Consider the following 24,618-nt stretch of genomic DNA (forward strand, 5'->3'; position numbering starts at 1 on the left):
AAGACCTAGTACTGAGAAGGACCTTAGGGAATCATTTAGTCTGGGGTCAGAAAACTCTCTAGCCAACCGCCTGTGAGCCAAATGGTATTTACATTTTTAAATAAATTTTATTATTTTTAAATTATTTTTAAATTTTAAAATAAAGTTTTAATAAATGTGGAAATTTTAATGTAAAAACTATTCTTAACTCTGGGCCTTACAATAATCAGGTGGTGCCCCTAGGCAGTAGTTTGCTGACTCCTGCTGTAGTCTTAACACCTTCATTTTAAGCCCCCCAAAATAAAAAGAGTGGACCAATGTGGTAGTGGTAATAAGTAGTAGAAGCTAGATTTAAGTCTGTTTCCTCTGACTCCAAATCCTGTGAACCTTCCACGGTGTCCTTTGTGCCCTGAAAGCTTCAGCCGTTGCATGCAATTTGACGTCACAAAGGTCCTCCCTTCATTCCCTGGGTGCTGTGACCTAGGAGGTTGCCTGCCTTACACAGTTCTGCTCAAGCTCTGGCCTTGCCATATATGTGATCATGTGATCCTCATGATGATTAGTGAGGTAGACAGGGTAAGAGCCGTGTCACATCAGCAGAGAGGAGGCACTAAAATGACTTTTCAAAGATCACACGACTCGTCAGGAGTAAACCGAGGTCTTCTCATTCTTAGTCCAGTGCTCCATCCCAGGCCCTCAGCGATACTCTCGTCACTTGAAAATTACAACCCTTTTCGCTTTCAAAACACATAAAATAAAATTGGTATTGTGGTACATCAGGTTTTTGTGAGCTGAATCCATTTCTGGGGGGTCTGATCACCCCTTGGAATGGCTTAAGAAGGCTGCAAAGCCTGGCATTTAAACTGTAGCATGCCACCTTTCCAAGGAGCAGTCACCTGCTGAGCACTGGCCTAAGACAGCCACTGGGGCCTTCTTGTTTGCCCGCAGATGCAGCCTAGATCAAAGCTGTTGCCACCTGGGGGGTGGGGATAGTGAGTTCCTCCTTCTCACCTGATGTGCTTCCACAAAGTTCCCTCGGAGAATACAAGAAGCAAGAAGTGACTCCGGCTGGGACAGCATCATCGGGATAAGTGGGTTTTGTGGCTGAGGTTGCAGCTGGACCTCTAGCTCACTGCACCCAGACAAAGTACTCAGACTTCCCTCTACAAGGAACACAGGAAAAGGGGAAAATCAGGACAGACATGGTTTGCATGGCAAATTGTTCAAACCCCTTTCATCAGAGTACCCCATGGAGAAGCCTCTCCTCAGGAGGAGGACTATCTCCACACCTAGATTAGTTTAGCAAGTCACAGGTACTGACAAACCTCTGTTCCTCTTGGCTGAAGGTAAGCAGGTCTGATAGGGAAGCCTCTGAAAGGCTTTCTACAGAACCAGTCCTTACCCTTCCCTCGAACACCTGCCTGGCGCACAGTAAGCATCATCTTATAGTTCTCGGGCCAGTATTCACAGTCAGGCTGTGGGACCCCACTTCTTACACCACAGGACAAAGCTGGGGAACAGGACCTGCCCCAATACCTGAGGTGCTTGTGCTGAGTTCACTATTTGTACTTTCTAGTGACAGGTTGGAGACTCTGTCCCGGCAATCTAAAAGCGTTAGAAAGAAGAGAGAAAAAAAATCTACCATCAATTTCTTGTAGCGTAGAAAATGTCAAGTCCTCTTATTAACAGCAACGTGGGTAGTCTGACAGTGGAATACATACACACAGAAGGAAACTGCTGCCATCCATCCATCCATCCATCCATACACATGTCCGTACATACATACATACATAAAGGCAAGCATCAGGCAGGCAGCAGGGACCTCGGAGGCAACCCCGTCCACAACAGAAGTCTTTCTCTCTCTCTCTCCGGCAGCAGTTGATACCACACGTATGAGATAAAATTACAAGACTCCATCTAGCACAGACGTGAATGCATCAGGCTATGTAAGACAAGCTTCTTTGCATCACTTTCTGTGACTGTCCTTTTATCTGGAATGGATGAAATCCAGGGCCCTTGTGGGGAGCCCATGGAGCCTCTCAGCTTCAGGTCCCACAGTCTCCTTGCCTAATCTCTGAGCCACACAGATTTCTCAAATATTATTTTATGCGATGCACCTCAAACAGAATTGTTTCTTCTTTCTCATCCACTCATCAAATCCATCTTTCAAGTCCCAGTTAAAGTTCTACCTTGTCCAAGAAGCCTTCTCTATGCTAAAAGTAACTTTTATCTCGGTTGTTGTGAGGAAAATGTTGTGTAAATACAAGTCATTATTATTATTATTTTAATCCCTCTTGCGCTCACAGTAGGTAATTAAAGTAGCTAGCATTTATATAGCACTCCAAGATTTGCAAAGTGCTTTATATAAGTTACCTCTTTTGATCCTCACAACTCTGGGAGGCAGCTGCTATTATTATTACCATTTTATAGATAAGGAAACAGGGGCACAGATTAAGTAACTTGCCTAGGGTCACACATCTAGTAAATGCCTGAAGTTGGATTTGAACTCAGGACTTCCTGACTCCAGGCCTGGTCCTCAACTCGGTGCGCCACCTAATTCAGCACTTACTTCTTTTCCAATTGTTTCAGGCATGGTACTCCTGTCTCCCTAACTAGACTATAAGCTTCTTGAGGGTAGAGACTATGCACTGTCCCTCTCCTTCAGTATCTTTCAAAGTTTCCAGCTTGATGCTAGGTATAAATAAGTGACTGACTTCAGACACAAACAGCAGCACACAGGTTGCCCAAAGTATGGGAAGGAGATTCTGAGCTCACCTGACTTATTCCTTCTTGCCCGAGGAGGCCGGCGGAGACTGGAGCGGCGTGTGACAAAGGTGCGGCATTTCTGGGAGGCTGCCAGCTGCTCCTCTGAAATAGCAACCACCACAGGTCATACACAGAAGGATGAAGGCTTTGTTCTACCCCCTCCCTTGGGATCGCAGGTAGAAAAAGCCTGCTAAGGAGTAGAGCAATGTCCAAGTTTTACGATACAGGTTATGATGGCATCTGGCCCTCTGAAAATTACCTGGGCCACAGTGATAAGGGATTCTGAAACCCTTTCTGAGTTTTCTCCCTGCTCCTCCCACCCTTCCAGAATCATCCCTTGTCTTACCTGTGTTCTGGTTACTGATTACCACCTTATATCTCCACTGTGCCTCAGAGAGAACTTTGGAGAACTGGTGGAGCCGACTCTGTAAGCCATCCCTGCTTCCTGAGCAGCTCTGGCTCTCTACCAATTTTGGGTCCTCCGAGGGCTCACGGTTTTTGATTTCCTCTAGCTGCTCCTGGAGAAGCTTGAGAAAAGCTTCCATTGCTAATTCGTCAGCTAAAAACCCATTGCTACCACTAGTAAAGTGTTTCAGGTCCAGAAAGCCTTGTCCTTCATTCTTGCCTCTTGCCTCTGCAATCAGACAGCTTGGGGAGGTGTGAGGAAGACCTCTGTGCACCTCCAGGGCAGTTCCTTCTGACTTCCTCTCAGGCTGGGGCATATGCTGGCGGTTTTCAGAGGGAGACCATCCTGGATCTGGAGGACTTTTCCCATCAAGGTCATCATCTTCAGCATAGTCCTCAGGCAGGGCAGGCTCTGGGTGAAGGTCACTAGAGGTGATGAGCAGCAAAGAGAAAATATTTTCCAGAAGTTCTAGCCGCAGGGAATTGGGAATACTGCATAGGTAATGTTGACACTTGGCCAGGTATGTTGAGAAGAGATTCGAGGCACCTAAAGAGATGGGGAGTTTCAGAGAAGTTGCCAGAGAAAGAAAAATAAGTTTACATACACATGCATAGAGGCCCCCAAGCCAAAAGCAAAAAATAAAAATCTGCTAGCCTTATAAATATCTTCTTATCTGCAGACACTATCTTCTAAGCCAGGAGACTACGGCAATGGTCAGAAGACTAGTAAGATGTTATTGCATGATGTACTCCACAATAACACTGCAGTATACCTTGGGAGGGGGTCAGGCCCTTGGCAGAAATCAGAGATACTGGACACCAGTGTTTCTAGGATGGACTCACTGTGTTGGAGCCCGGAACCGGCCAATGAGCTACTCCAGGCTCTTCATGCTTCTTGACTGTGGAGAACAAACTCCTCTAGCCCACTGTATCTATCCAGTTCCTTCATATACCACTCAGTGTCCATCTGGGCCATCTGCCCTAATGTCCCACATGTATTTCTCCTCCCCTCCCTTCCACTCTCTAGCTCTGAGTACAATAATTAAATCGATACTACCATTGCTTTCTGGAAAGGCTATGTCACATAAGCCACTCTATACTCAACTTACTATCCCAATAACTTCCCAGACCAAAACTCCCTTCCTTAGCAACCACTCTTGTACATGTATTATCTGTCCTTCCCTACCCCCAATTAGATACCTTGAGGCCAAGAATTGTCTCTTCTCAGTACTTAATACAGGGCCTGGCATATTCTAGTACATATTAAGTACCTAGTATGTCCTTAATAAGTGTTTTTTCATTCATAGGACACAGATAAACCTCTTATACTTACGTTCAGCATGTGCTTTCAGCTAAGGCACTAAAATCTTGATAAGGTGGGTCTAGTACTATCTTACTATATCCCTTCTCTCTTATAAACACTCTATTTCTGATTTATCAGAATGAAGGTGGCATTCATCTTCCTTAATCAATCCTCTTCTATGGTTCCTCCCCAAAAGAGTAAACCCACAGTTTATCTTAGGTTCCCTGGGTACCAAGAGAACTATTGACTAGGCAAGAGGATTTGTTCCAAATTAACCTTGCTCATACACAGTTTAGAGTGGTGGTGGTATAATATTGGAAATAATGACTTCTAACTAAGTTATAGACAAGGTACACTGAAGACACAGAGACTTTAAAGTGTATTGATAAAAGCAAAGAAAAGGAAGTCAGGAGGTCTGACTCCATTAGATATTGGACAAGTTCTTTTTTGTTTCCCTTCATGTTTGGTTTTTCCCTTTACAACACTGAAGATAGTATTTGATAACACTGAAATAATTCTTGTGAGTAATAAAACCTCTAACTTGAAAAGTGCAGTGAAAGTGGCTGTCAGCACAAAGACGATATGTTGCATTTTTACTGCTAGTTCCACGCAGAAGATGGGGCCCAATTACTGCACCTGAGGAAGAAGAGTCCTTTGTTGGCTCCTGCTGAGGGGCCAGGTTCTCAGAGGGTCCTTCTTTGCAGACCTGGCACTGAGAGCGCTGGTGAGAATTCACACAGAGGGCATAGATGGCATACTTCATGGCACAGAACCCCTGGAAGAGTGTCAGGTTCTCACATTGGTTCAGATGGTTGGGGATTGAGACATCAGCTGAATATTAATTATAAGGAAGGAGAAAAGAAAGAGGTAAAACTCCTGAAGGTCAATTCTTTCACATTCCCACTGGCTGTGAGCACAAACTGAGGAGATGGAGAGCTTCTGAGCCATTTAGATGTGTCATCTCTCTACGCCATTTCTTATTTCTGCCAGTTCTTCTTGTCTTTTTTCTTTATCCCATTTAAGTTCAATATTATGATTCTTTTATTTCCTTCTTTCATTTACTCCCTAACCACAGAACAAAAACCTGAGTGTTGGAAGGGACCTCAGAAGCCACATAGTCTATGTTCTGTCTACCTCCCAAACTTGTGCTCTTATAAAGGCACTTCCTGATGGTCTTTAAAAATCCTTTCCCATACTCAATTAAAAATCCTTTCCCATACTCACTTATTCTAAGACATCCACCCGTCTGTGTAACACAACTCTTGCATATGAATAGAATAGAATGCACATTGTCCTACACCTCTGACACAGGCGTGGTACCATCATCCATCTTTTCTTTTCTAAAGTACATGCCTATGTCCTAACACATCTATAGTGCTCAGAATGAAATCAACTGAAAAGGTTTTATGTTTTTATATAGGAGAAAATTCTAATTTCTTTGAGGATCTGGGGTGGGGGTGGTAAAGCATCTTATTTGTAATTGCTCAGGATCACTATATTAATTTCCCAATGCCCTTCTCAGTCCTTATCCTCTTTGACAATGTATGGAATTCAAAATGAAACTTCTAATTTCGTTCAATTGGGGAAGATATGTATTGAGAGTTTCAAGTTACAGGTTGCTCAACTGTAACCTAAATTGCCTCAGAAAGGCCAGAGGACTCATATTTGCGATTCTGCTCCACGGATTCCCAACATCTCAGAGTTCCTACAAAGGTGAAGAAAACCCCACTTCTCTGGTGTGACTGACTCACTGTTGTTCCCTCAAGTTCAAGCACACCCTCAGGGACCATGGCCAAGCTGCCCATTTTAAGAAGTCATGGCAATAAGCCTGGCTAGACCTTCAGTTCTCAGGGGATGGACGTGACCTGGACCATCTCTACTTCAACTTACACTGATCCTGCTGTGGGTCCTTGATGAGCATTTTCTGCAGTAGCTCGAGAACATCTTCCTCCCTAAGAGCAGGAAGGTTTGTGAGGTGATGAAGAGAGTAGAGCACCGAATGGCTGTCTCCACCATACAAATGATGCAGGATCTCTCTCTCTGGTATGGGAAGGCTGCAAAGAGAAGATTGAGGAAGTGGGGGCTGGTCTCATAGTACTGTCACAGGAGAGCCTGCTGTCCTTTCCTCCTTGATCTTTCTGCTTCACTCTTCAGACCACAGATCTCACCTCTCTTAGCACTGAAAAGGAGCCAGATCTAGGATGGAAATTGTCAGTACCCACCATCCTGTGACTCCAGGAGATCCTGAAGGACAAGCCCCTTTCTACTAAGTCTCCTAATGTCTGCTGACAGAAACTCCCCTACACTGCAGCACTTTTGGCAAGTGCTAGGACAGTGACAGAACAGAGATCACCATTCTTCTCTACTGTTCCTCTACTTCTGGAACTCTGGATGAGGTGGGAAGGAGGTGAGCCTAGAACCACAGGTGAGCCAAGGTCAGGGAAACATGAGCCAAGATACTCCCTATGTTAATCTCCTATGGCCTGGGCAAAACTAGCAACTGTATATTCGTGTTGAAGAAGGCTAGAAGAGTTGATGGGCAGCATCATCAAAAAAGATTTACCATCCCTACTACAGGATGGAGAAGTGACCAAGAGAAGGCATCAGCTATCCTCACCTGTTTCGCTGCAGACACCACTCTAGGACCTCAACATGTGCAGACAAACCATCACAGGCATCTCTGAGGAGCTTGTCACACTCTTGATTCTGCTTTCAAATGGGAGAAAGGAGAGGTGTAGACTCAGACACCTGGGGCCTGAGACACCTGAGACTACCCATATTAAGCCTAACCCTTAAGTCTATAGTTCTGGAAGTACTCTCATCGCTAGAGAAATCCAAGGCTTCAGAATGGAAGACTTACCTCTGTCCTGTGGAGGGTCTGGAGCAGCAACTTGGCCGACTCCAGGCTCTGACAATGAGTCCATCCCAGAAGCACGAGGAGTTGACTGAGAGGCCTGAATTCTCTATCCAGCAAGCTACTCAGACCTGAAAAGTCTTCTTCCTTCAACAGCGTTAGTGCTGTCATCTGCAAGCCAAGACAAGGGTTATGAGAGAGGGACAAATCCATAAAAAAAAATCTAAATGAACTTGGCTCGAACCATAAAGGTAACAGCTTCTTAGCGTAGGGCTTCTTGGCAATTACAAAGTTGAGAGCAGATTGAGTGGGGCCAATTTTCAGGTTCTTCCAAAGGGAACTGCAGGCTACAGTAGGGAAAAGTTTTACTTCTCCATGCATGTCCTGAATCTCCTGAACTCATCTAAAGAACAGGAAAAAAAAATGGCATCAAACTTACTGGACTCTACTGTGACCTTCCTCCTTCTCAAGTAATCCCTAGACCTCGCTAACATTCTGCTTACTTCAAGAGACACATGCAATGCAATCACGTGTTATGCTGTGGGACCTTTATTTAAGTGGTCCTCCATGTCAGGAATGTACTCCCTCTTTACTCTTCTACCTCAGAGAATTTGAGCTTTGAGCTTCCCTCAAAGCACCAATCAGGTGCCACCTCTTACACGAGGCTGTTCCTCACCCCGCCCCAGTTATTAATGCTATCTTCCTATAGAAAATACTTCGTATTAAGATCGGAAATTTGTAGATGAGACTATAGGGGCAATTTAGTCCAACTTTCTCATCTGAAAAATGAGGAAACTAAGTCCCAGAGAGATTAAGTGACCTGAGGTCACAGAGATGATTAAATGACAGAGGTCCTCTGACTCTAAATCCAGTACTCTCCCCACTACAAGTTACTACCTCTCAACTTTGTAATTATTTGTTTGGATACAGAGGATCAACAGGTTCAATGCAGGAAGAGATCTTGGAAGTGATATGGTCCAAACCCTTCATCTTATATATGAGGTTAAGTAACTTGCCCAAGCCATATAGAAGTTAGGGGATTCAGGCTTTGAAAAATTTGGTGCTGTAATGATGTAATTTCAATAGCAGGGATGCTTCTTGTCTTTATAGCCTCAATCCATAGCCCAGTGCCTTGAACTAGACAAGCATTTAATAAATATTTGTTGTATGGGATTATTTATCACAGTCAATCATGTTTATAATGCCTAGCCTTTGTCCTAAGTGTGTATGCAAGGCAACAATAACTTTTTGCTGAATGAACCAAATCTGATGATCACTGATGCAAGCTCTCTAGTCTCCTTGTCCCTGGGAGAAGAGAGAAGCACCTGAGATGAATAAGAAGCAAGACACTGTGTAGGAGAGGTTTGTCCTTGAGGAGAAATTTGGGATGAGTTGAGGAAAATTTGAAGAGGAACATACTCAGTACCAGCTTCTGTGAGAAAATGTTGAAGGAAAAGGAGCAAGGTTAAGGAGGTTTAATGAGGATAAATTGATAAGGATTTCAAGAGAGACTCAGGAGAAGGGAAAGGAGAACAAATTAGAAGATAAAACCAATTGGCACAGTGGATTGGTTGGTGGGATAAGTTGTTGAAAAAGGATACTCAGTATGCAAAGGAGTTGCATACTAAATAGTTGATACTAAAGAAAGGAAGGTTATTAACAGGTGATAAATAGCTGTGAAGTCTTTAGGGGTGTAGCATAAACATGCCAAAGTATTCAAAGAAGCCCCATGAAGCCAAAAAATATCACAACTGGTATGGGAAGCAGGAGAGAATTCTTCAGTGACTTGTGCTAACTGCAAATGTTTGCTTTTCTGTCATAGTCAAGTGACTCACGTGCTCCAAGTACAGACTGGTCTTCCTCCCTGAAGAATAGGTGAAGGGACCTGAGAAATACCTCTCTATATTCCGGACCATTAGGGTCATTTAAGTGTTCCTAAAAAAATGAAAGCAGAACTTCAGTGGGAAAAAAAAAGGGGGTATTTGAGGTAAAGGAGGGGAGATTAGACTCCAGTAAGGAAGATGGAGGATGAAAGAGTACTACAGATTATAGGAAGAGAAGGAAAAAGGCACATCTATACTTACAGCTAAATAATAGATTTAAGGATCTTCCTGAAGAGAAGGAAGCTCTGAAGAGGAGGCAGCTGCTTGTCCTTTAAGGAATCACAGAAGAACCACCAAAGCTATCAAGGGAGAAATCCTTCAACAAGAGTCAGAGGAAGAAATGAAGAGTGGGGGCCATGACTGATGATTCCCTGCTTAGGGACACTGAGGCAGTTATTTGCTGCCTTGCTAACACTAACAGAGAAGTCTATTGTCTTCCAGTGGCATATATCTAAGATTTATCAAAACGGAAGTCTGCAATGCAATTCCAGTAATTCATATAGGCACAAATAATATAGCCAGAAATAGCCTAGAAAGTATTGTCAAAGATGATGAGATTTTGAGCAAGAGACCAAAGACAATATAGACACAGGTTGTTCTTTTCTCACTGTTGTTTACTGATAGCAAATGTACAAAAGAAAAAAGCAATTTGGGAAGTAAACAGTTGGCTAAAATAATAGTGTCTGAGAACGGGATTTGGGTTTCTGTACCAGGACTTAAATCTAATGATTAGAGACATCTACCTGGGGATGGACTAAACTTAATAAAAGCAGCTAAGAATGAATGGTTAGTTGGGCATATACACACTTAATCAAAAGGACTTTAAACTAAAAAAGGATTGGAAAGGGAGAAAACTGCCTAGCTTTAGGCAATTTTCTAAGCTAGATACCATGGATAGCTACACTGAAGAAAGAATAGCAGATGAGACACTCAGAAATCATCGGAGATAAAATCCAAGAAAGGAACCAGTAATAAACTCAATGGCCTCAGCTACCTATATAAACACTCAAAGTTTAAGCAAGAAGCAAGAGGACCTAGGGAGCAAATTTGACTGGAGGCATCACTGAGATTGATGGGATAAAATCTATTATTGGAATATGGCTCTTTAAAAGAAACAGCGCAGGTAAAAGAGAAGAAGAATGCGGTAGAGAAACACTGTATATTAATAAGCTATTCTCATGTGAGGAAATCCAGGAATGTCAGTGGGTAAGAATAGTGGAGAACATTTGGACAAAGATCAATGGAAGAAGAAATATGTATGCCTCAGACCACCCGAACAGAAAGAAATAGATGAGTTCAGAAAAAAAAAGATCATAGACCTTGAATGGAAAAGTGATCTAGATACTTTTGGAACTCTCTCTGCCTAAAGGAGATTAGCTAATAACATTCTGATTTGCATTGATAATAATTTTATCCTTCAAAAGGAGGTAGAACTAACAATAGGAAATTCTCTATTGGATCTAATTCTCACTAACTGGGAGGAGCTGCTTGCTGGAATAGAAATGGTGGAGTCCTTGACAAGGAAGTAACCATTCCTCCCTAGAGGCTGTGATTAAAGAGAAGAAAAGTTGAATGTAGTTTGACAGGTACCCTAAGTCTCAGGAAGGCTTCAGGGGAAGGACAAGTAGTACTCCCCTCTACAGGGGATGAAGAATGAAAAATTCTGAAGACCAAGGGAAACAATCCCAATGAGGAAGAAAAATGGAATTGTCGGAAGAGTAAGCTGTGGCTGCACAAGGAACTGACCAATCAACTCATATTTTTTAAAAGACATCAACAGGGGCAGCTAGGTGGTGCAGTGGATAGAGCACCAGCCCTGAAGTCAGGAAGACCTGAGTTCAAATCGGCCTCAGACTAAACACTTGACAATTACTAGCTGTGTGACCCTGGGCAAGTCACTTAACCCCAATTGCCTTAAAAAAAGAAAAAAAAAGAAAAGACATGAACAGAAGATGGAAGCACAGGCAGGTAAAAGAAGATGAATAAAAGAGTGGCACAGTCCTATAAAAATAGTGTCAGGAATACTGAAGTCAAAATGAGCTAAGGCTGATAAAGGGAGCTGCAGACACCAAAAACGGATTTCAAGAAGGGTTAGGACTGCTGCTTAGAGTGGAGTGAGCACAACTGACCACAGAGAGAACCCAGAATGACTCAACTCTTACTCTGCTTCCATTTCCGCCGTCCAGAAGAATGACCTGTGGACTGGAAATGACAGAACAACAGCTGAGAGGGAGCTGATATCGAAAACAAGTAAGAGAGCATTCAGTCACCATTGACGGATTTAAGTCAAACTGCATCCTAGGATGCTTAAAGAATGGCTAAATGTGAGAGGCAAGCAAGCCGTCGTCAGTAATAGCTAAAAAGCTGTGGAAATCAGCAGAGGTAATTCAGATGTGGAAAAAAAGGGAAAGAGAATAGAGTCTAAAAGGTATAGGCTGATAAGTCTGAATTCTTGGGAAAATTCTAGAATGAATCATTTTAAAAAACCAGCCAGTGAACATACAGAAAAGGAAATGGAGACTACAAAGAGAAAGCATGATTTTATCAAGCAATAAGTCATGCTAGACCAGAGGAGAGGAACCTGAAGCCTCAAGGCCACATGTGGCCTTCTAAAATCCTAGGCCTTTTGCCTGAGTCCGAGTTTTACAGAACAAGTCCTTTTAAGGGGATTTTTCTGTAAAATTTGAATTCAGTCAAAAGGCTACACTTGAGGACCTAGAGGCCAAAGGTTCCCTGCCCCTGTGTAGACCAACCTTATTTTTTTTTCCCCACAGGATTACTAAACTTGTAGGTGAAAGAATGCCTAAATATAGCTTGTCTAGATTTTTTAACAGAATATTTGATAAAGTAATTCAAACTATTCTTGTGGAAAAGATGGAGATACGTGGACATAACTGCTTACATGGACAAATCCATAGTAGTCATTCCATTTATAGTTCAATTTCACTATGGCAGGAGATCTCCAGGGCCAGAGTACCCTAGGGATTTGTGTTATTTAACATTTTCAACAATGGATGAAGGCCCAGGGGGCTGGCTCATCAAATTTAATCACACAAAGCTAGGAGATATTATAGCCAACATGATGGATGATAGCACAAGCATACAAAAATATGGCATCCTTTCCAGGGCTCAGCAGCAGGGTCAAACTAAGTTCTGTTGCACACCTAAGGACAGTCATCACAGACTGTTCTTCAGGTACTACTAGATGCAGCTTCTATGTGATAGCAGCCCTAGAGCAAGAGCATTGGACTGAATTAGATGAAATTTGATAGGAGTGGCGGACTTATACTCGGGTTCAAAAAATCAACTTTAAAAGTACATGATGGGGAGGGGGTGGAGCCAAGATGGCGGAGTGAAAGCAGTGACTTGCTTGAGCTCTCCCCCAAACCCCTCCAAATACTGGTAAAAAAATGGCTCTAAACAAATTCTAAAGCAGAAGAACCCATAAAAACACAGAGTAAAACAAATTTCCAGCCCAAGACAGCCTGGATGGCTGATCGGAGAGGCATATCGCGCTGGGTGGGGAAAGGAGAGCAGTTTGGTGTGGGCACACAGGCTGCAGGGAACCTGGAGCAGGCCTCAGAGGAACGAATCACAGGCAGCTGTGGCTGTTTCCAGACTCCTCAATCCACGATGACCGCCACAGACAACTTAGAAGGTCAATGGGAAAAGTCTGTTTTTTCGGTGAGAGAAGAGCTAGGCAAGAGCCAGTTCCAGACCGCAGAGCGTGGGCGCCAGGGCAGTGGCTGCGTCCTGAGCTTCCAGCCCACTGACTGAGGGGGAATCAAGTGGCTGATCAGAGGGGGACTGCAGGGATCTCTTTACCAGTGCTGAGGCAGGAATCTCTTGCTTTGCCCATGCTTGGATCTGGGTCACAGTTCTGGGTAGCAGTCCTGGGGTGAGAAGGAGCGCTGGCCCAGTGGAGCTTGTAGTGGCAGTGGAGAGATGAAGCCCTCCTCAGAGTTCCAAGAGAGAAAAGACTGCTTGTGGCCAGTCACTCAAAGACCAGAGCACAGGCCAGGAAAAGAGTAAACACCTCAACCCTTATCATGCCACCTTGGAAGAACTGAAAATTTACAGGGCCCTAGAGGTATCTCTGAAAACAGCTATACAAACCCCCAAAGCTTGGGACAGTATATTCTCCACATTGGAAGCAGACTCTTACCTTAACAAAGAGTTTAAAACTCAAGTAGTTGGCTGGGATCATGAGCAAACCTTGCAAAAAGAGTCAGACTGTATTATCTTACTTTGGTGACAAAGAGGATCAAAACATACAACCAGAAGAAGACAACAAAGTCAAAGCTCCCACATCCAAAGCCTCCAAGAAAAATGTGAATCCATTCCAGGCCTTGGAAGAACTCAAAAGGGCTTTTGAGAAGCACGTAGGAGAAGTAGAGGAAAAACTGGGAAGAGAAATGAGAGTGATGCAAGAAAATCATGAAAAACAAGTCAACAGCTTGCTAAAGGAGACCCCAAAAAATACTGAAGAAAATAACACCTTAAAAAATAGCCTAACCCAAATGGCAAAAGAGGTCCAAAAAGCCAATGAGAAGAAGAATGCCCTAAAAAGCAAAATTGGCCAAATGGAAAAGGAAGTCCAAAAGCTTACTGAAGAAAATACTTCCTTAAAAATTAGAATAGAGCAATTGGAAGATAGTGACTTTATGAGAATTCATGACACAGTAGAACAAATCCAAAAGAATGAAACATTAGAAAACAATGTGAAATATCTCACTGGAAAAACAACTGACCTGGAAAATAGATCCAGGAGAAAGAATTTAAAAATTACTGGACTATCTGAAAGCCATGATCAAAAAAAGAGCCTAGACATCATCTTTCAAGAAATTATCAAGGAAAACTGCCCTGATATTTTAGAACCAGAGGGCAAAATAGAAATTGAAAGAATCCACCGATCGCCTCCTGAAAGAGATCCCCAAAGGAAAACTCCTAGGAATATTGTAGCCAAATTCCAGAGTTCCCAGGTCAAGGAGAAAATATTGCAAGCAGCCAGAAAGAAACAATTCAAGTATGGTGGAAACACAATCAGGATAACACGAGATTTAGCAGCTTCTACATTAAGGGACCACAGGGCACAGAATATAATATTTTGGAGGGCAAAGGAGATAGGATTACAACCAAGAATCACCTACAAAAAGCAAAACTGTGTATAATCCTTCAGGTGAAAAAATAGTCATTCAGTGAAATAGAGGACTTTCAAGCATTCTTGATGAAAAGACCAGAGCTGAATAGAAAATTTGACTTTCAAATACAAGACTCAAGTGGAACATGAAGAGGTAAACAGGAAAGAGAAATCATAAGAGACCTATTAAGATTGAACTGTTTACATTCCTGCATGGAAAGATATTTATAACTCATGAGAGCTTTGTCAGTATTAGGGTAGTGGGAGGGGAAAAATTATATGTATGTATGTATAGATAGATAGATAGATAGAGATAGATAGATAGATAGATAGATAGATAGAGGGCACAGGGTGAGTTGAAGATGAAGGGGTGATATCCGGAGAATAAAATTAAGGGGTGAGAGAGGATTGTACTCGGAGAAGGAGAAAGTGAGAGGTAGAATGGGGTACATTATCTCTCACAAAACAGACAAGAAAAGTTTCTTACAGTGGAGGGGAAACAGGGGAAGGTGAGAGGAAATGAGGCAATCTTATTCTCATAGGATTTGGCTTAAGGAGGGATATAGGTATGGAAATCTGTCTTACCCTACAGGAAAACAGGGGAGGTAGGGGACCAGAGAGCAGGGGGATGATAGAGAGAAGGGCAGATTGGGAAAGGGGTAATCAAAAGGAAGTACTTCTGAGGAGGGACAGGGTCAAAAGAAAGAATAGAATAAATGGGGGGGGCAGGATGGGATTAAAGGAAATAGAGTTAGTTTTTCACAACATGTCTACTATAGAAGTGTTTTGCATAAGTGCATATGTATGGCCTGTATTGACTTGCTTGCCTTTTCAATGAGGGTAGGTGGGGTGGGAGGAAGGGAGAAAATTTGGAACCCAAAGTTTTAAAAACACATGTTTAAAAAAAATGTTTCCACATGCAATTGGGAAATAAGAAATATAGGAAAGGAGGTACAGAAATCTATCCTACCCTACAGGAAAATAGAAGGGGAAGGGGATGGGGGGGGGAGATAGAAGGGAAGGCAGACTAGGGGAAGGGGTATTCAGAATGCATGCCATCTTGGGGTAGGGGGAGGGGCAAGATGGGGTGAAAATTGGAATTCAAAATCTTGTGGAAGTAAATGTTGAAAACTAAAAATAAATAAATTTATATTAAAGAAAAAAAATAAAAGTACATGACGAGGGATAGCTAGGTGGTGCAGTGGATAGAGCACTGGCCCTAAAGTCAGGAGGACCTGAGTTCAAATCTGGCCTCAGACCAAACACTTGACACTTACTAGCTGTGTGACCCTGGACAAGTCACTTAATACCAGTTGCATAAAAAAAAAAAGTACACGATGGGGTGGGGGAAGCTAGGCGGCACAGTGAATAGAGCTCCAGCCTTTGAGTCAGGAGGACTTGAATTCAAATCTAGGCTCAGACACTTGACACTTACTAGCTGTGTGACCCTGGGCAAGTCACTTAAAGTCGATTGCCTCACAAAAAAAAATACATGATAGATGAACACGGTTAGAGAGCAGTTTGTCTGAAAAAGGTCTGAGGGCTTTAGTGGACTGCAAACTCAATCAATACCAGTTAGCAGTATGGGGTGGGCCGATACTCAGAAAAGCTGGGGCTACTTCAAGAGGGGCATTTCTTTCCAGGAATAAGGAAGTGAGAGTCTTTCTATACCCTGTCCTTGTCAGACACTATCTGGACTGCTGAGTTCAGCCTTGGAGTGTGAGGCTGGAGATGATCCAGAGAACAATCAAAGCTTTTGCATCCATGTCATACAGACTCCCGCTGAATGAAATGGGCATGTTTGGCCTGGAGAAGAAAAGGCTCTGGGGGCATATGATGACTATCTTCTGGTATCTGAAAAGCTGTGACATAGAGGAGGGATGAGAATTGTTCTATTTGGCTCTAAGAGGCCAGAAACAAGTAGTGGATGGGAAGCTACAAAGACACCAATTCAGGCTTGATGTCTTGGCAGACTTTGTAATGACTAGAGCTGTCTAAAAGTAGATCAGCTGAACTGACAGGTGATGAGTTTTTTCCTCACTGGAAATTTTCAGGCAGAGTCTGGAAACCACAGATGATATAGAAGGGGATGCCCTGGGCATGGGTTGGACCAACAAAGATAAATTCTGTGATTCTCTATGAATTATAGAGTAACGCTGATTGCCCATACCAGGATCTGCTCCAGGAAGTGTTTGTGACTACTCAAGCAGTAAAAATAGGCCATCTTCCAGGCCTGGGTTGTATTAGGATTGGAGAACAGAGTCAGCATTGCCTTCTCAGGATCCAGATGTTCAGATGGAACTAGAAATCAATAACACAGCAGGAGTTACTGAGGAAAAACCAGGATCTCAATTCCTATGATCAACTCCATTTCTAAACAAATTATGCAAGAGTTTGTTACTTCACAACTTTCAATAGCTTTCCCATTTCTGCTTGTTCTGAAAAAAAAAACAAAACCACTTCTTTCTGGGGCAGCTAGGTGGCACAGTGGATAAAGCACTGGCCCTGAAGTCAGGAGGACCTGAGTTCAAATCCACCCTCAGACCAAAACACTTGACACTTACTGTGTGACCCTAGGCAAGTCACTTAACCTTGTCTAAAAAACAAAAACAAAAAAACAAAAAAACCCCCTTCTTTCTTATTGCTAATAACTTATCTGTCTCCTACTACTACTACCTGAGTTTATGAAATGTTGCTTTGTCAAAATAATACCCAACATTCTCTAATCCCCATTAATACCTAGTTTTTCTTACCAGATTTCATAGTCTACATGGAGGTTATGGACCCCCAAAAAATTAGCATACCAAAATTTAGCAAAGGAAAGTCTTTGATCCCTAGATATAGACAGGGTAGAGAAAAGAAAACTTACCTTTTCCTAATGTTTTAGAGCCCAATGGCTTTTCCTTCACCTGTTCTGCATAGATATTGCCATATACAGCAACCAAGCTCCAGCTAGCTCTCCTTATCAGGCACCCCAAGAGTTGCTCCTCTTGCAGGGGACCACCTTCAGTTTCACAAGCTCTAAGCAGCTCTTCGCACAGGAGATGCCATTCAACCCCAAGCGGTTCTGCAGGGCAGCGTAACATACGCAGAGTCCCATAGATGGCATCAGCTACCCCAGAAGGGACAGGGCTGGGCCCCTTAAAAGACTTCAGTGCTTTCTGAATAAAATCGATTAACACTTTCTGCAAAGGCCAGCCGCAGGCTCCTATGCCATTGCCCACTCCAAGCAAGAGATCCAGCAGGGCCTGTGCCTGTGAGGGTGCCTGCCATAGGAGGTCCCAGAGGGTGGAAACAGCTTTTGTGCTCAGTTGGGGTGCCCAATTCTCCCTCTTCCTAATGCTGTCAGTCAAAGGATCCATGTCATCTTCTGGTATGGCCTCATACAGCTCCTGTGGAAAGACTAGTTGGTCAGAAATGCCTAAAAGCTACCACTTTTGTGCTTTCTTCTCTTTCCTTCATTACTAATATGGAATTTGTTGCTAAAACCCGTTTCCTCCTTCCAAACGCCTCTGGCATGACATCATCCCTTCCTCTTCATTTGCATAGTCACCAGGGCCTCATCACTTCATTACTCTAACAAACTGCTACTAGCCTTTCCTGCTTCCAGTCTTTCTCCCACTCAACATACCCCATATGGTTTGAGATAAGGACTGGCTCTGTGATTTCATTTGTATAGGGCTCCCTCCTTTCTGTGAACAATAGCACTTAAAATTAGTAACATATGATTTAGAACCTAATTGTTTCAGGTATTGTCTTGTCTCCTCAACAAGACTTAGCTCCTTGGGGGCAGTGACCATGTTTTCTATTTTTCTTGTATGTTGCATAATTTAGTACAATGCAAGTTACATAGCTGGTCAATAATACTTTTTATAGACTCAAAAATGGATCATGGGACTGCGGTGCCCCTACTCATACAAGCTATTTATCTTTCTCTTCTAACTACCAGTCTAACCAATCTATAAGCACTAGACAAATAGGTTAAATAAGTAGCTATATGCTCTGGAAGGATGCCTAGAATACTCTGAGAGAGATGTCTCAACCTCCAATGGAACTTAAGATCCTTAAAGAGCAGACAGTGTTTCCGTCTTGTTTTAGCATCCCCACAGCCTTGCAAGGTGCCCTGCATGCAACAGGTGATTAATAAATATTTGCTAAATTAAATCAAACCTAGACTGGCATGGGAGGGGAAAGAACACGGTATAGCCACTATCTTGAAAGTCAGCCTCTCCTAGAGGCACATTAGCAAAGGACACAACTTTAATAACTTAGAATAGCCTGGGGAAAGAAACCTGCAATTTAGGCTTTCTTCCTAGTCTTTTCCCCAGAGAAGCTCACCTTAAGGATGTCTTCTGGAATGTTATTTTGTAGATCTTCTGATAGCAAAAGAAATTCTGTCCTTCTCCGTATAGTAGATAGTATGGGAAATTTCTGGAAGAATTGAAAAGAAGGACCACAGAGGCTAAAGAAAAAGTTGAAGGCAAACAAATTATAGGCAAATATCTCACCTGGACTAGCCTATGAGTTGAGGTTGTCCTTATATAAAATACACTTAATGCAGTGAAATCAGCAAGATCGGAACAGCATGTACACCAATTACAACAATATTAAGAAAAAAATGTGAAAAGAAAGGAAAACAGGGCCAAAGGTGACAGAACTGTGGACAGACTTGGAAGGAGCCAAGTAACAAAAGCAACTCATGTGCCTATTTGTTAATTATTTTAAGTTCTATATATTCCAAAAGTCACTAAACTCTACATACTATATGACCCAGTGACGCCACTAGTAGGTATATATCCTGAAGACATCAAAGACAAAGGAAAAGGATCCACGTTGCACAAAAATATTACTATCATAACCTTTTGTGACACTCTAGCTGCAGCAAAAAATTGGAAAATAGAGATACCCATCACTTGGAGAACAGCTAAACAGAATGTGACAGGGCAGATGGGCATAGCCAGATCTTATGATAACTCAGCAGAGGTCCAGTATATTTAGACCATCCCCATACCACAAAGGTGAGACCCAACACAAGCTGTGAATTCTCTGCCTGGACTCTTCCCCTGTGGTTAATAAAAGCCCGGTGACACTGAGTCTGAGAGAAAATTATACCACTCTATCTGCCCTTGTCTTTATCTCAAAGCCCCTTGACATCATCCCTCCATTCTCTTCTTGCCTTTGTCAAGGCTCTCCCCGATTACTTGTACTCTTGATGAAAAGCAGGGATTATTTTGTCTTTATGTTTATATCCCCAATACCTAACATAGTGGCTGGCACATAGTAGACACTTACCAAATGCATGTTGATTAGCCGATCTCATCCCCTGATGTCCTCCCCATCATATTGTGCTATCATTCCTTCTCTTTCTCTAACATTCATTCTCTACGTGCTACTGATTCTTTCCCTGCTGCTTTCAAACACACCTACCAAACACCTTTCAAACAGCCCATCCTTGCTCTCTCTGCCTCCTGGCTTCCCTGGCTTTCTCAAAGTGCTAACTAAAATTTCACCTTCCACAGGAAGCCTTTTCAAGCCCTTCTTCATTCTAGTGCCTTCCCTCTTTTATCTTTATTTATCCTGTGGATCACTTGTTTGTATGTGTTTGCTTGTTGTCTCCCTTATTAGAGTGTGAGCTTATTAGAGTGAGGACTGTCTTTTGCCCCTGTTTGTATCCCTAGCAATTAGCACAGTGCCTGGCATATGCTTAATCAATGGTTATTGATTTCCTGGACTCCTGTAGTAGCTTCCTATTTAGTCTCCCTGCCTTGAGTCTCTCCCCATAGTAATCAGCTTCAAACATTTTGGATGACCCCTTTTATGCTGGAATTTCTGTGTTGATCACGATGAGAACTGGATATGCAAATTATTCTCTAAGAATACTGAAGACTTAAGGAAGTGTTGGATACTTATTTTTCAGTATTCTAGGACGGGCGATTTTATATCAAGTTGTGAGAGGCAATGTGAACTGGCCTCAGAATCAGCTGAGTTCGAGTTCCATTTCTGACATATTAGCTCTGTAGCCCCAGCTAAGTTCCTTGATTTCTCAATACCTCAGGAAAATCTCTAAATCTACAAGTTATCAAGAAGATGGTCATCCACATTGGCAGAAGTTCCTCACTACATACTGTCTCCACCAGCAAAACCAGAGGTCCAGTTAGAAAAAAAAAGAAGTCTTATCGTCTCATTTCACAATTACATTTAGCCTAGAGGCATAGTTCCTAAACCTTTAAGTTTCACAACCTTTTTCAGTTCAAAAATTAATCTCCTTAACCCCATGGACCAATAAGAACAAATCTTTGGTCAGAGGTGGGCCCATGGTCCAACAAAAAACAATGCTATATATCAAAACCCTGATGACATCTGTTATAGCTCTTTTAAATAAGAAACAATATTAAAGGTATCCCAACCTAAAGTAGGAAACACCTACCAATATGAGGAGGGATGCTGGATTTACCTACTTTCCATTCAAAATACAAAGGGATGAAAGGGAAAAGCTCTTCACACATAATCCTCCTTCTTTTTCTTGTGGTTGTTGTTAAATATATCATTTAAAACTTAATAGTGAACATGACTAAAATCAATTCTACTTGGTTAGCAACTAAAGTATTCAGTCACTGTCAAGATGCCCACCAAAATTCTTTGCACATTCATTTCCATTTACTTTGCTTAACTGATTATAGTTAATGCATAGCCTTTCTTCCAGTTTAAAGATTTTTCTATTTGCATTATTTCAGAAGGGTTTTTTCCAGATTTATTTGGCTTCGAAATTTACTTGGCTTTAAAATTCTGACCTTAATGCCAAAGAAGTTGACCATTTTCATATGCAAAGAACAAAAAAGAGTACATGAAGCTGTAAGTCTGTATTATGACCACTTTACTTTAATTTTTAAGTACATATTTAATTCAACATATTTTCAAAACTCTCTTGCTTGTTGGTTTCCTACTGAAATTTTATTCTCTCCTATGTATCTTTTTAAAATGACTTTGTTTTATTACTTTTCTTTTTCTTTCATTCTGGTAACCTCATCACTATCCCCCTTTTTGGCATCACTCCACCCCTCCCCATGAAAGAAAAAAACCCCAAAAAACCCTTTCATCAAGACATGCATAGTGAAGCAAACTAAACATTGGTCATATCCGAAAATGAACATTTCATTCTGCACTGGGTTCATCATCTTGCTGTCAGGAGATGGGCAGGATGTCATCACTGGTCATTTGGAATCTTGGGTTTTGTCACTGCATCAATCAGAGTGCTTAATCTTAATGTCTTTCAAACTTGTTTTTCTTTATGATGTTATTATATATTCTCTGACTACTCACTTCACCCTGTATTAGCTGATTTATGTCTTCCCGGATGTGTCTGAAACTACCCTTTTCGTTATTCTTTATGGTGCAATGATATTCCATTACATTTATTATCATAATGTGTTCAAGTATTCCCCAAATGAAATACTTTTGAACATATGGGTTTTTTCCTCTTTCTTTGATCTCTTTGAGGGTATGGGCTTCATAGGAGTTATCGCTGAAGTAAAAGGATAGATGAAATTTAGTCATGTTTGGGGAATAATTCTAAATTGCTTTTCAGGATGGATGAACCAATTTACAGCTCTACCAATACTGTATTAGTGTGCCTGCATTCTTCCAATCCCTTCAACAATTGTTATTTTCCTTTTTTTGTCAACTTTGCCAATCTGAAAGATATGAGATAGAACTTCAGAGTTGTTTTAACTTGCATTTTTTTACTATTAATTTGAAGCATTTTTTCATAAGGATTTTGATTGCTTGAGAAATGCCTGGTCATATCCTTTGACCATTTCTCTACTGGGGAATGGCTCTTCTTATATATTTGAATCAGTTTCTTATATATATTGGATATTAGATCTTTGCCAGAAAAAACATGTTGCAAAGAAATTTTCTTTGTATTCTTCATACTTGTTAGTGTCAATGGCATTAAATGTAAATACCTGTTGAATAACATATATTCTATCTCATTAATTTAATACAAATTATTTAATCATCTCCCTGTTTTTGGACATTTAGGTTACTTCCAGTTTATTACAACTACATTTCAAACTGCCACGATAATCTTGGATTAGGTAGCTTTTTTCTTGTTTTTTAATTTAAATACTTCCAGAGTATATTTCCAAAAATGAAATTGCTGGGTCAAAGGGGATGATTTTTTTGTTGTTCTTGTCAAATGTTAATTTATTGCAATAGCCTCCTTTGTAGCAGCACCATCACTGATGTCATCAATGACATCATGAGGATGTCTGCCATCAATGTTGTATCCCACAGACTGGGCTGTTCCAAGTATCTCTTTAATGGTTCCAGAAAGGTCTCTTGCCAAGGATTGGTGCCTCATCTGTTTAGCAATGTTGACAATCTCATCGAGCTTACATTTCCATTGTGTTTAATATTTTTCTGCTTCTTCCTGTCCCGAGGAGGTTCCTTTAGGACTTTGATGATCAAGGCTAAAGCAGAAGGCACAACCTCAATCTGGGCCTGTCTATTTCTGAATGGTTAACTTTCACTGTGAGCCTTCGCCCTTTCCAGTCACCAGCTGCCTTGGCAATGTCATCACCAACCTTTTTGCGAGACAAACCCAAGGGACCAATTTTGGGGGCCAGAGCTGATGTGGCACCAACTTCACCACCAGTGCACCTTAAAAACACGACTTTAATTTCATTAGGGTCAAACTTGGGAGGCATGGCAGCGATGAAGATGGAGTCTTGGCCTGGACACTGTGGGGTGGCTGCCGGTGTTGGATGAACTAAGATTTGAGACGACTGAAAGAAGTTACACTTTCACCACCATGAGCTGGGAGCCAAAAGTGATGATTATTTTTTTTATGACATTTTCATTAATTTGTGTGAGAGGGTCTTTTCAGGAGGGAGTAAAGAAAGGAAGTACCACGATACATGAAGGAAGGGAATTCACATAGGAAGACGTAGGCTTGTATAGCTGCTGGGGTCTGTAAGAAATAAGTAAGTTACCTAGGCAGCATATGCTTAATTGAAAAGAAGGTTAGGGCTTCCATTTAGAGCTCTAAAGCCAAGCAGACTAACATTTATTTTATTCATTACTTGACAATCATTATCCACAGATTCACAAATGGATTTCACGTTCATATTTCTCTTCATTAGTCAAGAATTTATTTACTGTATCTAAAATACAGATGTAAAACCATCTTGAGTACAAGACCCACCCTGAAAATATTACCTATAAAAATTACAACAAAATGAAAGGAAGAAAAGCAAAAATGGAAGAAAGAAAAGAAGGATGTCACCCACTAATCTGAAAATCAAAAAGGGAACTTTTACCAGAAGTTAGGGGGTTTAGAAAAGGAAGCACAGCAAGCAGTCTAGAAGAAAGCATGACTTTTTTGTCTGGTTTTGAAGCACCTTGCTAAGGAAGGTCAAAGGTTAATGTTGAGGGTTCCGTGTGGGTTTTAGGTAAGTTTAATAAACTCCCAGAGGACTCATCACATCTTTGAAGTTGCTTTGAAAAACAGAGCTACTGTGGTTTTAAGGAGCAAAAGCATTTACTTTAATCCTGAGAGAAATCAAGACAAAAGCCAAGCTGTGCCTGTGCAGTGAAATGTTGGAAAAGGACACGGAAGGGAAGGAGTGTCTGGGGATAATGAAATCCCCTGGTGCAGGAAAACTCCTGATCCAGTAGAGCAACCGTTCATAAAACAAGCAAATGAGAGGGGAAGGTTCACTTGGCTCAAGAAATTCAACGTTTAAGACAGAAAGATCCCTAATCGAGAACAATGAAGTTCTCTTCTTCAGAAACTGTTAAACATTGTATTTCAAACTCCTTCATAAGTCTAAAATAAACTATAATCACAGCTCACGAAGACACCTGGCTTCTTGTGCCTCCTTTTTCTTGCTTGATTTGCTCATTATGTTGCTAATGAGTACCTTCCCTAGGCAGACCCAGAAGCAGGGAGAAGAAGTCAATTTAAGTCGGCCATCTTGGTTGCTTTTTGGCATCTCTGTTGAAAAGATTTGGTCCCTGGTGACAATAAAGCCAGAGTAAAAAGCAATTTGGGATGAAGAAAAGAATAGTCTGATGAGAAGACTTGGAACACAAATGCAGCCTTCTAAAAAACTTTTAACGTATACAGTAATTGAAATAAAAGCTAACAAATATTAATCAATACAGAGTAATCCCAAGAAATGTGCTTTGACTGAGTTAGTACTGTAAACTGTTTCTAAAGGGAAGAAAAAAATTATTCTCATAATTAGATTTTTAAAAACTCTACTTGTACCCTTAATATGGTTAA

The 24,618-nt window shown here is 41.6% G+C and overlaps 1 protein-coding gene across 3 annotated transcripts in view; it reads right to left on the reverse strand.

Annotated features, from left to right (window-relative positions):
• Positions 1-24,618, reverse strand: part of ZFYVE26 (zinc finger FYVE-type containing 26) — an 84,922-nt gene that overhangs the window by 52,043 nt on the left and 8,261 nt on the right. For 2 of the 3 annotated variants that reach the window (XM_021004643.2, XM_021004641.2), the window contains exons 4-14: positions 18,669-18,761; positions 17,200-17,722; positions 16,501-16,631; positions 7,314-7,478; positions 7,071-7,162; positions 6,344-6,507; positions 5,090-5,284; positions 3,092-3,697; positions 2,755-2,847; positions 1,516-1,584; positions 991-1,142 (exon numbers count right to left, since the gene is read on the reverse strand). In XM_021004643.2, the coding sequence (XP_020860302.1) occupies positions 991-1,142; positions 1,516-1,584; positions 2,755-2,847; positions 3,092-3,697; positions 5,090-5,284; positions 6,344-6,507; positions 7,071-7,162; positions 7,314-7,478; positions 16,501-16,631; positions 17,200-17,722; positions 18,669-18,761 (2,283 nt within the window). The remainder of the gene's footprint in view (positions 1-990; positions 1,143-1,515; positions 1,585-2,754; positions 2,848-3,091; positions 3,698-5,089; positions 5,285-6,343; positions 6,508-7,070; positions 7,163-7,313; positions 7,479-16,500; positions 16,632-17,199; positions 17,723-18,668; positions 18,762-24,618) is intronic. The other variant, XM_021004642.2, reaches the window with a different exon arrangement.

This window comes from Phascolarctos cinereus, unplaced genomic scaffold, assembly GCF_003287225.1.
Source record: "Phascolarctos cinereus isolate Bilbo 61053 unplaced genomic scaffold, phaCin_HiC Scaffold_3;HRSCAF=262, whole genome shotgun sequence".
In the NCBI taxonomy this organism is placed as follows: Eukaryota; Metazoa; Chordata; class Mammalia; order Diprotodontia; family Phascolarctidae; genus Phascolarctos; species Phascolarctos cinereus.